The following is a 12,251-nucleotide window of genomic DNA, read 5'->3' on the forward strand; positions in this document are numbered from 1 at the left end:
AGACAAAAAAAAGAAATATTTATAAATAGCTTTGACTAAAGACGCCCCACACACACACATGCACATCCAATCACTCATAATCACATTACCTGCTCTATTCATCCATTGAAATTCAAATTTTTCCGTACGTGCCCTAATCAAGCTGATTGAATCATCTGTAAAACAGCCGTGACTGCAGGATTGGCTGAGAACAGGACACACATTAACCAGACCCTAATACACGAGCAGATAGGCCACTAATTATGCTTCAATTAGTAGCTAACAGACCCTGAATGCTCGTCACCCCTCCTCCCCACCTGCATCATTTTACAACTCCACTCAATTGCTCTTTTCTCATGTCCTTCCTTCCTTTCCTTCCTTCCTTCCTTCCTCCAGGCCTACACTATGTCACCCATCCCCCCCTTCCAGTTAATATGGAAGCAAAGGCCATTAACTTTTGCAGGGTATAGCTTCATCACAATCTCGTCAATCCTTCAGCGGAGCCATTACGACACCTCCGTGGGTTAAAGCAAGCGCACATGTACATGTGTGGGTGTGTGAATGAGTATCAGTGTCACTATATTATTGTCTGTCCTCCCCTGCATGTGTGTGTGTGGGTCGGTCTCCACGCGTGTGCCACATCGATGAGACAGGCTCAGAGAAGCCAAAGGCTCCCATCCAGGGACTCGGCTAGATCTGGCACGGTCAACTACGTCACCTCATCGCCCTGGACATCCCATCTCAATCAACACAGGACACATAAGAAACTCTTCTTCCTCCTCTTCATCATCCCCGTGTTTCACTCGGTCATCTTCTCGGCTCCTTCGCTTTAGCTGGAGAATCTATTCCTGTATCCCTCATAAAGCGGAGCCGTGTGGAGATCCAGTAATAGGGACATTAACAGAGACAGAGGGATATGATGGCATCATTTCACCTCTGTCTTTTTTCCATAACAGGTAATCATGAACTTTAAGCCCGATCGTAACTCATTAACAATCAATAAAACTGCAGAATTAGTTTCAGTGTATTAATGCATCCTGCTCTGAGTCTTGTAGCTGGTGGAGTGTTTGTGCTCCGAGAGTATGAGCATTAGTGCACTTTCTTTTGTACGCACGCAGCAATGCCTGCAGCTGTGATGCTATCAGGTCTAGCACTGTTAGGAGTAGTAGTCAAACAAGCAGGCTGTTGGGCTTATGCCCGTTTTCTGTTACATTAGCATAACGGTTGACACTAAACCAAAGCGAAAACAAGCAATGTCCTGTTCGCTCACATTCCGCGCTCAATATTAGATAGGTTCTTTGAAAACAGCTTATTTTCCAACAGTAGCCAAACTGGCGCCAATTAAGCCCAAATATGACACCGTCGTCCACCCATCTGGCCTTGAATGAGTGTGTGTAATACAGGAGCTAGGTCGCAGACAAAAGCACATACATTGGCTATTTTATTGTGTAAAGGCTACATCCATTAATTAAAAGCAGCCAGCTTTAATAAAGGGCCAATGTTGAGGCGGTTATGCCACACCAAGGCCAGAGCTGTGTGGTGACACTTATGGGGGCTCTGGGGGCTGGTAGCAGGCCAGCAGGGGAGTAAGGGTGTAATTTAAGGCTAATAGGTGCTGTAAGTCAGTTCTTATACCTCCCTGATGAGGGATTAAGGTGAGTCAAATGAGACTGGCCACGTACAAGGCAGGTCTGTGTGCCGTACAGATGCTCGCGGGGCAGAGACACGCGTCAGTGCCCTTGAAAGCACGTATACACACACAGGTGAAGTGTGTGTTGGCAGCACACAGCTACTTGTTTGTTCCTGGACTCGTCTCTCTGGCTCCACGGTCTAATCGCTTTAATATATGGCTGATGTAAACATATATTCTCTCACCCTCTTTCTGCTTAGTCTCTCTCTCTCTCACACACACACACACACACACACACACACACACACACACACACACACACACACACACACACACACACACACACACACACACACACACACACACACACACACACACACACAGAGCTTGCTGTCTGTGCAGGGTGTCTGACTGACCTGAGCAATCTGGCCTGACATCAGAGAAGCTGGCAAAGTGTGATGAGTGCCAGTGCTAAGTGTTAGCCTTCACATTCATCTCAGAGCACACTCACACTTATTCACTATGCAACAGAAGCGTGTGTGTGTGTGTGTGTGTGTGTGTGTGTGTGTGTGTGTGTGTGTGTGTGTGTGGCTGACCACGGTGGTTGGAGGCATGGGAAATTTGCTACGGCGACGGGCACACAGTTCCATCCACACACAGAGGCATGATTAAGCAAAGGGAACTGAGAGACAGGTAGGCAGAGATACGGGTATGAAAGGCTAGCTTGATTACAGAGTTAAATAGCAGGAGAGCGAGACAGACGGGCAGACGGACAGGCAGAGAGAGGCAGACTGTTTCTGTGCTTTGCATGAGTAAATTTGCCCTAACAACTCCAACCAGCCAGGAACAGATTTGCCAGTATATTTCTACAGAGTGGCCGTGTGAAGTAGCCAGGTTACACAAGGTCTCCGGCTTTGATGGGAAAAGTACTGCAAGAGGAGAGGAAAAACAACTGTCGCTGCTTTGGATGTAAGTAATTGTATCAGAGCGGCTTTAAGCTTTAAGAGGGACGATTCCCATTCAGCTAAGCAGATGGCATGCATTCTCACTTTCACCCACTCCCTGTTGTCACCTGCTCCCTTCTTGGTTCCTCTTGTTTTGTCTTTGCGTGTCTCAGTACAGGAACTAAAAAAAAAGTTGTTCTCTAGATGAGACAAGTGTGAACGGGGCGGTGAGAAGAAAATAACAAGAGTGAGACTACAAGGGAAACCATGAAATAGTAAAGGGACCTGCAGCATTTATATTGCGCCTTCCAAGTCCAGTAAAGGACTAAAAGACATGTATTGTACACTGATCTCCCGAATTAACTGGCAACCCGCTCTTCCTCCGAGCCGAAGCCACGGCCAACCATCAGAATGAAAGAAGCCTCCTGGATGCTAAGAACGTAAAGAGTTATATGAAATCATAATGCAGGAAACAAGGCAATGACTAAAGTGAGAGGAGGAGGAGGACCGGGTGAGGAAGGATCTCTGTATGCGTGCCAAAGCCTCAGAGGAAGCCTGTAAGACAGAGAGGGGATATCCTGCCTCACCGCCACGCCACTCCTGCTACGGTCGCTTATGTCCGCTAACACGCTAAGGCCGAGGGTCTACAGGACACGGGGGTGAATACCAGACACGGTGACACACACTCTTGTGCCGCACCAACACAGTAACGTGAGGCCTCTCTACACACAAAGGACCGAGGTGACAATCTGCGACATACAACGTCTGACTTCCTAGTCTGAGTCAGAAATGTAAGCATGAATGAGAGAGGCTGATTCTTTCCACAGTGACACCCAGTGCGGATGATGCGACGCATGAGTCACCAGCTCAAGTATTCAGACAATTCAGCCACTTAAAGGCTATCCATGGTATTAGTGTGAGTGTATTCCGGAGGCACAAATGTTGATCCAACAAAAACACCATTCTCCCAATGTCCCACACTCATCATGAATCACCCACAGCTGAAAACCCAAAAACATCAACCGGGGGATCATAAGGAAGAAGGAAACTGTTTGTGTGTTTTAAAAAAAAAAAAAGGTATCACTCTTTGTAGACGCTCCCTCAGTATTGACATTCTCAGCACACTTCCCAGGGGTATCCCACAATGCCTTGCTGCAGAGGCTGGGTTGCCTAGATACAGCGTGGTGTCTATGCGTACAGCAGCCATGGATATCATCGCCCTGTGTGTGTTTTTGGCAGGAAAAAAAACCTGCTGCGGCTAAAGTAAGATACAGAGCGGCGTGTGAATTACATATATATTATGAGTACAACATGATTCAATAAGCAGCAGGAATCTGGACCTGAGAAGTATGTGCTCATATCGGAGTGTGGGCTTAATTCTCCATGGGTTATTAATTTGACAAATAGATGCCTTTGTGACTCCCTTCCTTTGTGTGTGTGTGTGTGTGTGTGTGTGGTCCCACAGAGACACAGAGAGGTTACACACATGACTGACTCCATAACTCGACTCCCTGGGTTGGGAGTCACCCCCAGAGGTCAAATAGGATCTTGAGTATGTGCACTCATTCACCCATTCCTCAAGTCACCCTTCTCCGTCCTTTCCTCTCCTCCTCCCTCTCTTGCTCTTATCTGATACATAAGAAGAAAGCTAATGTCCCGAGGGGAGTGAAAAGGAGGAGGAGGAGACAGGAGGAGGTGGCAGCTCTGTCTTAGTGCATCGCCACACAATGGGTGGATGGCTCAGCGGGAGAATGAGAATCTTCTGTCCGTGTTCATTTAGACTCACTTTTTTCTCACATTTACATCGTCCACGTGCGCGTTCATGACCAACCACTTTCCCAAACTCCCGTGACGTCTTCCCTGTCAAACCTCGCCCACGCATTATAAACTGGGCCGCACTCCAGAACCCCTGACGGAGCAGAGTTAAGGTCAAATATAGAGTACGTGATGATATTAAACCCTAAATAGTGATTACTGCCTCACGCTTGGTGATGAGTGAGGACATAATCTAGTCCATGCTTATGTCTGATCATCTTCCCAAAGCTACTAAACCACTCATCACTGTCCGATGCCAACTCGGCATATGTCTGTCTGATTAGATTGGCCAAAGAGGATTACACTCTGTCTAAGAGTAGATGCAGCCGGGGTTATCAAAATGCTGTCCGCGAGACTGTCCAGGGGCATTAAAGGGATGGCAAGCATGACATTTAAAAAAAAAAAATGCAAGCTGATTTGTTGCCTTCATTACTAAAGATTTGCTGACTTCTACTATTCTGAAATTGAATGGCATACAAGGCGGTTTGAAAGTGCAGTTTGAACCCACACATACATACATTTGCATCCTACTTAGTATGAACTGTATGCCATGTCGAACACAGCCACAGACGTCAGAAAGTCAAAGCTGCTGCCTCTTTCTATTGGCTGTGAAGATGTAAAACCCTTTGACTTGTGCTCATCATTGCAAACCTTTCAATCCAAATTAGAAAATTTAATATATTATGATTTACTTATAAGGTAAGTGTACCTTATAAACTGGCAACAAAGTAATATGATATTATAATACAAATGAAGGGGCATTATTAAATTCAATGTAACACAGTTCAAGTTGGCTCACGGCCACCGAATGTGATTTTTGGCTCGGCTTGAGAAACACGTCGTGAAATCTCTGCTCCAGATCGTGTGACCGTTTCAAAAGGAATATGTGGCCATATATTTAAAAAATAACGTAACAATCCCACACCTGCAAAGTACGATCCTTTTTTTGCTTTCTATCAGTTAATGTCAATGTCGTGTGAGGGTGGGTGTGGGATGATTTACAGTGTTTCATATCCATATCCAGATGTACACATGACCAGCTCTATGTGTCGGTACAGCGTGTGTGTGTTGGTGAGTGTGTGTGTGTGTGTGTGTGTGTGTGTGTGTGTGTGTGTGTGAGGGGGAGAGAGAGAGAGCTGACAGACTTTGAGAGTGTCCATAGGGAAAATACGTACTCTCACTGGGAGATGAAAAATGATACACAGTCCACATATCACATTTATCTTTCAAACACCATCTGTGTACTGTCTCACATGCATACATCAGCGAGCGCACACACACACACACACACACACACACACACACACACACACTCAGACACAAATGCATGCTCAAATACACCTCTCCAGAGAGCCACAAGGTCAGGAGGTCTGCAGTCTAATTGAAAGAGCACATGGTCCTACAGTCACATTAAATGTTCAGGTCTTCATTAGACGCTGGGATAGAAGATGTAAGTGCTGATTGTGTTACAGCTGATTCAATCTAAGTGAATGGAAGCATATGGAAAAAATTCAATTTGTGGGGAAACTACTCTTTTAGCGTCGTCTCAAAGGACGACGATAACCAAATAACATCACCATTTGGCCTTTCGTGTGTTCATCCCAGACCTCTGAGCTTCCAAATATTCAGCCAATTTTTCAATCTATCTTTTTTTTATCACGTGCACATGTTCATGGCTCTTCTCTCCTCCTTACAAAAATAAAATCCATTGACTCACTGACCTTATCTGGTATCCTCTTTTCATCCTTCACCCTTTCTCTTTTCCTTCCCTCCTTTCCTTCCTCCCTGTTCCCCTCCTTTCCTCTGCTCCCTAAATTACAGTCATTACCGTGTCACCCTCAGCCCACCCTCCATGTAAATGCAGCTTCAGAGGAGTCTAAGACACTTTAGCTCTGCTTCTAGCACCTTTTAGGGACCAATTACAAGGCCACAACCATAGTCCCAAGACAGCCAGGGGCCTTTAAAGACATGGGCCGATCCACCATGGCCTCCCATCCCCCCCCCCCCCCCTTTTCCACAACCAGCTGGTTGAAACCTTCAAAAAGCTTTTAAAAGCTTTTTATTTGCTCTATTCTGGGAGTCTACACTTTTAGACAGGTGTCTTAAAAAGGTACTGTAATGGAGAACTTTAAAGTCAAAACAACTGTAACATAATTTAAAATAATAATATGATGTCTGAATGTATTTTCAATAGTAAGTTTTACGAGATGGAAACATTTTCACTGGAGTGGCCAGAGCTATAGTTATAGATGTTATACCTGAGGTCCACAACCGGCTGTGGACGTTGTTACAGATCGATTTTAACTATTCTCAGTTGGACATTTTATCCATTTAATTGTCTGTTTTCTCTATCATAACTCTCTCTCTACATCTTCTCTTCCTTGTTTCTGCCAAAGCGACTCCCTGATAAAAAAAAAGTCACAATATAAGCAGGGTTATCACATATTTATGTGATATTACAGATTTAAATGACACTAAAAAAAATGAACGCTGAGGATGTTATCACTGAGTTGTTTGAGACTTCAGATTAGTATGTCATTGTTTTCATATCTTTTCATCATTATTTCAATGCCCAACAGGAACCTGACAACCAGCAGCATGACAGGCAGGAATCAGCCAGAGGCGGCCTTCTGAAAATGATGTAAAACAGGAGAGGCAGAGAACAGTTGGGTTGATAGAAATATCATTCGTTTTGCAGATATTTGGTCATGAACCAACGTTTATTGACGGAGGGACACTACCGCACCTTGCAGGGCGTGTCTAAAAACATTGGGTTTCTACATCCACCATAGGAATAGGAATGGTAACCCTTTATTTATTTTTTAGTATATTTTATGATTTTCCTTTTTCAATTTTAAGTGACAGAAAAGCAAATTTGGGTTGTAATACCAAAACAAACATAAATCTGTACATATTCTGCTAGATGTGTATAAACTAGGAGTGATTTCTTCCATTCAAAGTCTCACCAGGCAGCTGGTCCCCTCCTATCCGACCGACACCACATCAAGAGTGATTCACGAAGCCACTGATAAAGTCATATCTTGGAAGCACGTCCACATCCCTCCACTCACACTGACCACCACAAAGCTTGACTATAGCTGTGGCTACGGAGCAAACCATTACTCAAAAGGTCCGGGGGAGGGGGTCAGGCTTTTTAGGTCAATGACGCCGGAAAGGAAGCATTGCAAGAGAGAACGATAAAGTGTGAGGAAGGGTTCAAGGGAAGGGTTCAGCTCATGGATGTAGCCGAGTTGAATGCGCATATAATAATACACCCTGGCAGTGGGCTGAGTGCCCTATTTCTTCCCATTACTGACCCACATCACCCATGTCATCTTCCTTCATCCTAACATCCTGAGCCACACACACACACACACACACACACACAATACACCACTTCAGACACAGCTCCTGAGGCCTGATGAGCAGGCAGTGCCGTCCCCTTAGTCTTCAGTCTTTTCAGGTTCTACAACGGGACTTAAAGGTCGGCTGCTGGCATGACCTGTCTGCGTCTACCAGAAAGTGGACATCCATCCCTGCTAAGAGGGCTCTCAGCCTCTCAGTGCCTTCATGCTAAGTGGGCAGACAGAACTGCACTAAAGTTTTGTTCAACAGGAGAGACAGGGAAAGGAAAAAGAATGTGTATTGCTTCTGAAAAAAAGTACGCGCAAGTGAGTATGGCCGTGTGTGTGTGTGTGTGTGTGTGTGTGTGTGTGTGTGTGTGTGTGTGTGTGTGTGTGTGTGTGTGTGTGTGTGTGTGTGTGTGTGTGTGTCTAACCTAGAGTAAGGTCATCACAGCAGACTTCTATGGATCCAGATGAGCAGTCACTCAGCTCGTCCAGTGAGAAATCGCCCTCCTGCACATGTAACCTGTAAACACATCATGAACACTGCCATCACACGTCTGTTACTCTTCATAAAGCCATAAATCCCTCATCTTAATATCTCTCATCACAATCTATAACACACTATTATGAATGGCAGCAGGAAGACTGGTGACCTTCCCCAGGTTTTCAGAAAACAAAACAATCTCAGATAATGCACGAAGATAATTTCATCATTATAAAAGTAAAAAGAAGCTCCAGAATTGAAGCTGTTTTTTCGAGTCTCAGTTCACAAAAATACTTTTCTTCTTTGATTGATTAATTCATAGCAGATTGAATCGTTGAACTAAACTCAACAACACACATCAGACACATAACGTTGCAGTTTATTATTAATAAATTAGATTCACTCTTTTCTTGTCTTTATTCCACATAGTGAGAAACTGTGTGTGTGTGTGTGTGTGTGTGTGTGTGTGTGTGTGTGTGTGTGTGTGTGTGTGTGTGTGTGTGTGTGTGTGTGTGTGTGTGTGTGTGTGTGGTGAGGGAGGGAACAATATACTGAGTCAGCCCAAAGGCTGTCAAGAAGACACTTTAACAATCAGCTCTGCTCCAGAAAACACCAAGTGTGTGTGTGTGTGTGTGTTCCTGTGTGTGTGTGTGTGTGTGTGTGTGTTCCTGTGTGTGTGTTCCTGTGTGTGTGCCATTGTGCGCACACACACATATTACTGGAAACGGTGCATAGGAATTAGACTGAAATGGTCGCCCTCTAGGTCTGATGTTTAGTTTCCAGAGTGTGTGTGAGAGGATCAGTGGAGAGGGGCATAAAGTGCTGTGAGGAGACTGAGTGATCTTAATGACAAGAGAATGGTTTTACGATGGGCCTCAGTAATCAGGGGCTCTGGATGGAAGTCTTGATAAACCGTTGTATCACTGTTGCGTGAGTGATTATGGACCACTTACCTGTAGCTGAATGGAGCCACAGTAGCCATGTTGACTCTGGGTGTTTCCAGGCCTTGACTGAGCACATCGGCAGCCACTTTGGACATTACTGGCATGGTGAACGTCATCGGCGGCAGCGGCAGGGGACAAGGAGAGGAGGCCGGGCTGCTGTCGTCAGGGGAGCCCATCTCCTCGTCTGATTGGCTGGTGGAGTCACTGCGACCCCTGATGGTGTGCCCGTAGCTTGTTTCAGCAAAGCGGGGGCGGAGGTTTCCGTTGTGTGACGTGGGGGACCGGGCTGGGTGGTTTTCTGGAGGCTCTCTCTCTCTCTGTGGCATGACCTCACTGGTTGCCTGGGATACAGTGTTGGAGTTGTCTCCTCTTCTGATCTGGAGCGGAGGATGCAGGTTGCTGGTTCCCCGCGATTGGTTCTCGTTGGCGAGGGCGTTTTTGTTGCTGTTGCCGTCATGTGGAAACAGTGAGGGGTAGTGAGGCGGGCCGGGTTTACCCAGATCCAGCGTGTCCTTAGAGTGTGGTGGCAGCACCCTGCGCTGGTTTAACGGGCTGCTGTAGGCAGAGCGTGACACCTGGGGAGAAGGTAGGGCTCCCGTCCGATGGAAGAGCTGACCCTTCAAGTCAACCGTGGGGTCTCTGGAGGGAGGCCTGGGGATGGTGGAGCTCTTCGGGCAAAGTAAAGGGGAGTACCTGGGTGTGTGCGGGGGTGTGTGCTGAGGGGTCTGTGTGGACGGTCTGGGAAGTTCACTAGCCTGACGGCGACCGCCTGCTTTGGGGGTGGAGGGCAACAAGCTGTGTGGGAGGGGGATTCCTGAAGAGGGAGGAGCCCGGGGCGCCAACTTGAAATTAACTCCCCCACTCATGCTGACCTAAATGGAGAAACACAGGGAGAAAGTCACATATAATGAGCCAACATGTTAGTCCTCCATCGTCAACAACAACAGAGATACCAAAAAAAAGGTTTGATTGTCCATTTAGAGGTTAATTTCACAGCGTTGACATCTAATCTAAAATGTTATCCAGTCAGTTGAAGCAGAATTCACTGTTGTCGACACAGACAGTTGAAAACATCCACGGAATGCAAGCATGTGAATCAAGCACATATGACACACTGAGTCACGGTCCACCACGAGTTTAGCTTATTTTCGGCATGAGTTCAAAACACACAAACATCTTCTTCACATAGAGGCACATGGTCACAGCGATGTCTTCCAGCTGCCTTCAGAGCACTATGTTCTCTAATAACTGATTTTCTCCACATAATGAATTCAAATACACAGACTCCTACGGACAGACACACGGCTCTCTTCTATAAAAGCTATGGAAGAGGTAGAGATCCTTCTCACCTGATTTGCTTTTATTCCATGTGTTCACGGTTTCCGTTTCCCTCTCTAAAGAACCCTAAAAGTCCGCCTGGTATTATTTGTGCCCAGCCGTTCTGTGCAAACCATAATGAATGTTGGTCAAGTGAAGCATTTCATGTAATGCCGTATAATTTAACTACCTCGTGCTGCTCTACTTGAGGCCAAGAGGAGGGAGGAAACAAGAAGGATCACATCTGAGATAAACAGATAAATCGAATTGCGATCTCTCACAAAGTATCAGGATCTCACATGACAGTCTGTGGTCAAATCCACACTCATTTAAATATGAAAGCCATATCTCTCTCAACATGAGATTTATAAATGTGCTGTCCCTTTCTTTACATATTTTATGTGTTTAGCTGCGTACTATCGAGTGTATTATTTCAATTCATACAGCCGGAGAACTGTTAGAAAGCTTCAGCTGGACTTTTATGACCGACTCACTGACATTGTGAACAAATCCTGTTGGTGTCCAGATGTGCTGGAGTGGGTCAGCAGCTGCTCTCACATTCAACACGGATATACACTGTATACACTGTACACAGATACACGTAAACACATTGCACATTTTACTGCCTGGACAGCTTGGGAACAGTGTAGATTTAATTATTAAAATGATACAAAATGCTCATAAATACACAGATTTTATTTTACTTGCCCTCTTAAAGGCAGAAACTGTGTTGCCAGAAGCCTTTTTGAGAAGCTGTATTTAGTAAATCAGAGATGTGTCAAAGCCACGAGGATAAAATGTCGGATCTAATCAGAGTATTGCTCACAGTGCAACATGGTTTACACAAACACGCGTTCACAAATGTATGTTACAGTCTGTCATTTTAAGAATCTGTGCAACAGAAAGGGGTAGCTCAGAAATCTAAATAGAAATGTAACATTTTAGCTCCTGATAAAGGAAAGGTTTCTATGGAAGACACCTTCCTCTCACCATTAGACATACTGACACAGAAAATGGAGATTTGGTGTTTTGCCAAGGAGCAGTGCTCTATCATAGTTGACTCAGTGATAATGAAGACGTGCACGGCGGCGTACAGCAGCAGTGATGCAGCAATAGGTAAACAGAGACAGATGCGATCATCCATCCTGCCCTCACCTCATGTCTCTCCCTAAATTCCTCTCCCTCCTCCCACATCCTGTTTCTCTTGCTCTTTCTCTCGGCTCCCTAATAAGCATCAGAATTTCTGCGTCTCTGATACAATTCCTGCAAGGATTTCCAGGAGCACAGGTGCAGTCTGGCTCCGAGTCTATCTGTATGGAAATTGGCTATTCTCGGGGGACCCAGCGGGGTCATACCAGTACTACCGCAGCCCACATAAGAAGACATCAGGGCTCAGCTGGTGGTGGGGATGTCTGTGTGTATGGATCCACAGTAAGAGACAATGAGATGTTTTCTGCTGACTGAGGAGCAGAGTGGGTTGGAACACGGGCAAATCAATCTTAAATCTGATTCCCTCACGCATGAGGGGAGATTTTACAGCACACACTTTTGGTATGTCCTCTGTGTCATGTGTTCAGATTATATACAGGAGGCATCAACACGCTGTTGTATAAGGGCCTTCACAATAGTTGGTCTGTTGGTCTGTTGACACTTTCACAGAAGGTCATGTGACTGTCTGGCAACCAAAATATAGATATAGTACATTTAAAGTACTTCTCGTTTAAATACACTTTCTCAAAATCTGCAGGACAAACATGTAAAAGGTCAGATTTTTATTTTTGGTTTTTGGTT

General features: G+C 45.4%; 1 protein-coding gene across 4 annotated transcripts in view; it reads right to left on the reverse strand.

Annotated features, from left to right (window-relative positions):
* The window catches only part of LOC311017263 (neuron navigator 1-like), a 71,003-nt gene extending 60,988 nt beyond the window's left edge, over positions 1–10,015 (reverse strand). For 3 of the 4 annotated variants that reach the window (XM_084015500.1, XM_084015499.1, XM_084015498.1), the window contains exons 1-2: positions 9,153–10,015; positions 8,147–8,238 (exon numbers count right to left, since the gene is read on the reverse strand). In XM_084015500.1, the coding sequence (XP_083871626.1) occupies positions 8,147–8,238; positions 9,153–10,009 (949 nt within the window). In that variant the 5' untranslated portion in view covers positions 10,010–10,015. The remainder of the gene's footprint in view (positions 1–8,146; positions 8,239–9,152) is intronic. The other variant, XM_084015501.1, reaches the window with a different exon arrangement.
* Between the last annotated feature and the right edge of the window lie 2,236 nt (positions 10,016–12,251).

Source organism: Eutrigla gurnardus (assembly GCF_963514095.1).
Source record: "Eutrigla gurnardus genome assembly, chromosome: 8".
NCBI lineage: Eukaryota > Metazoa > Chordata > Actinopteri > Perciformes > Triglidae > Eutrigla > Eutrigla gurnardus.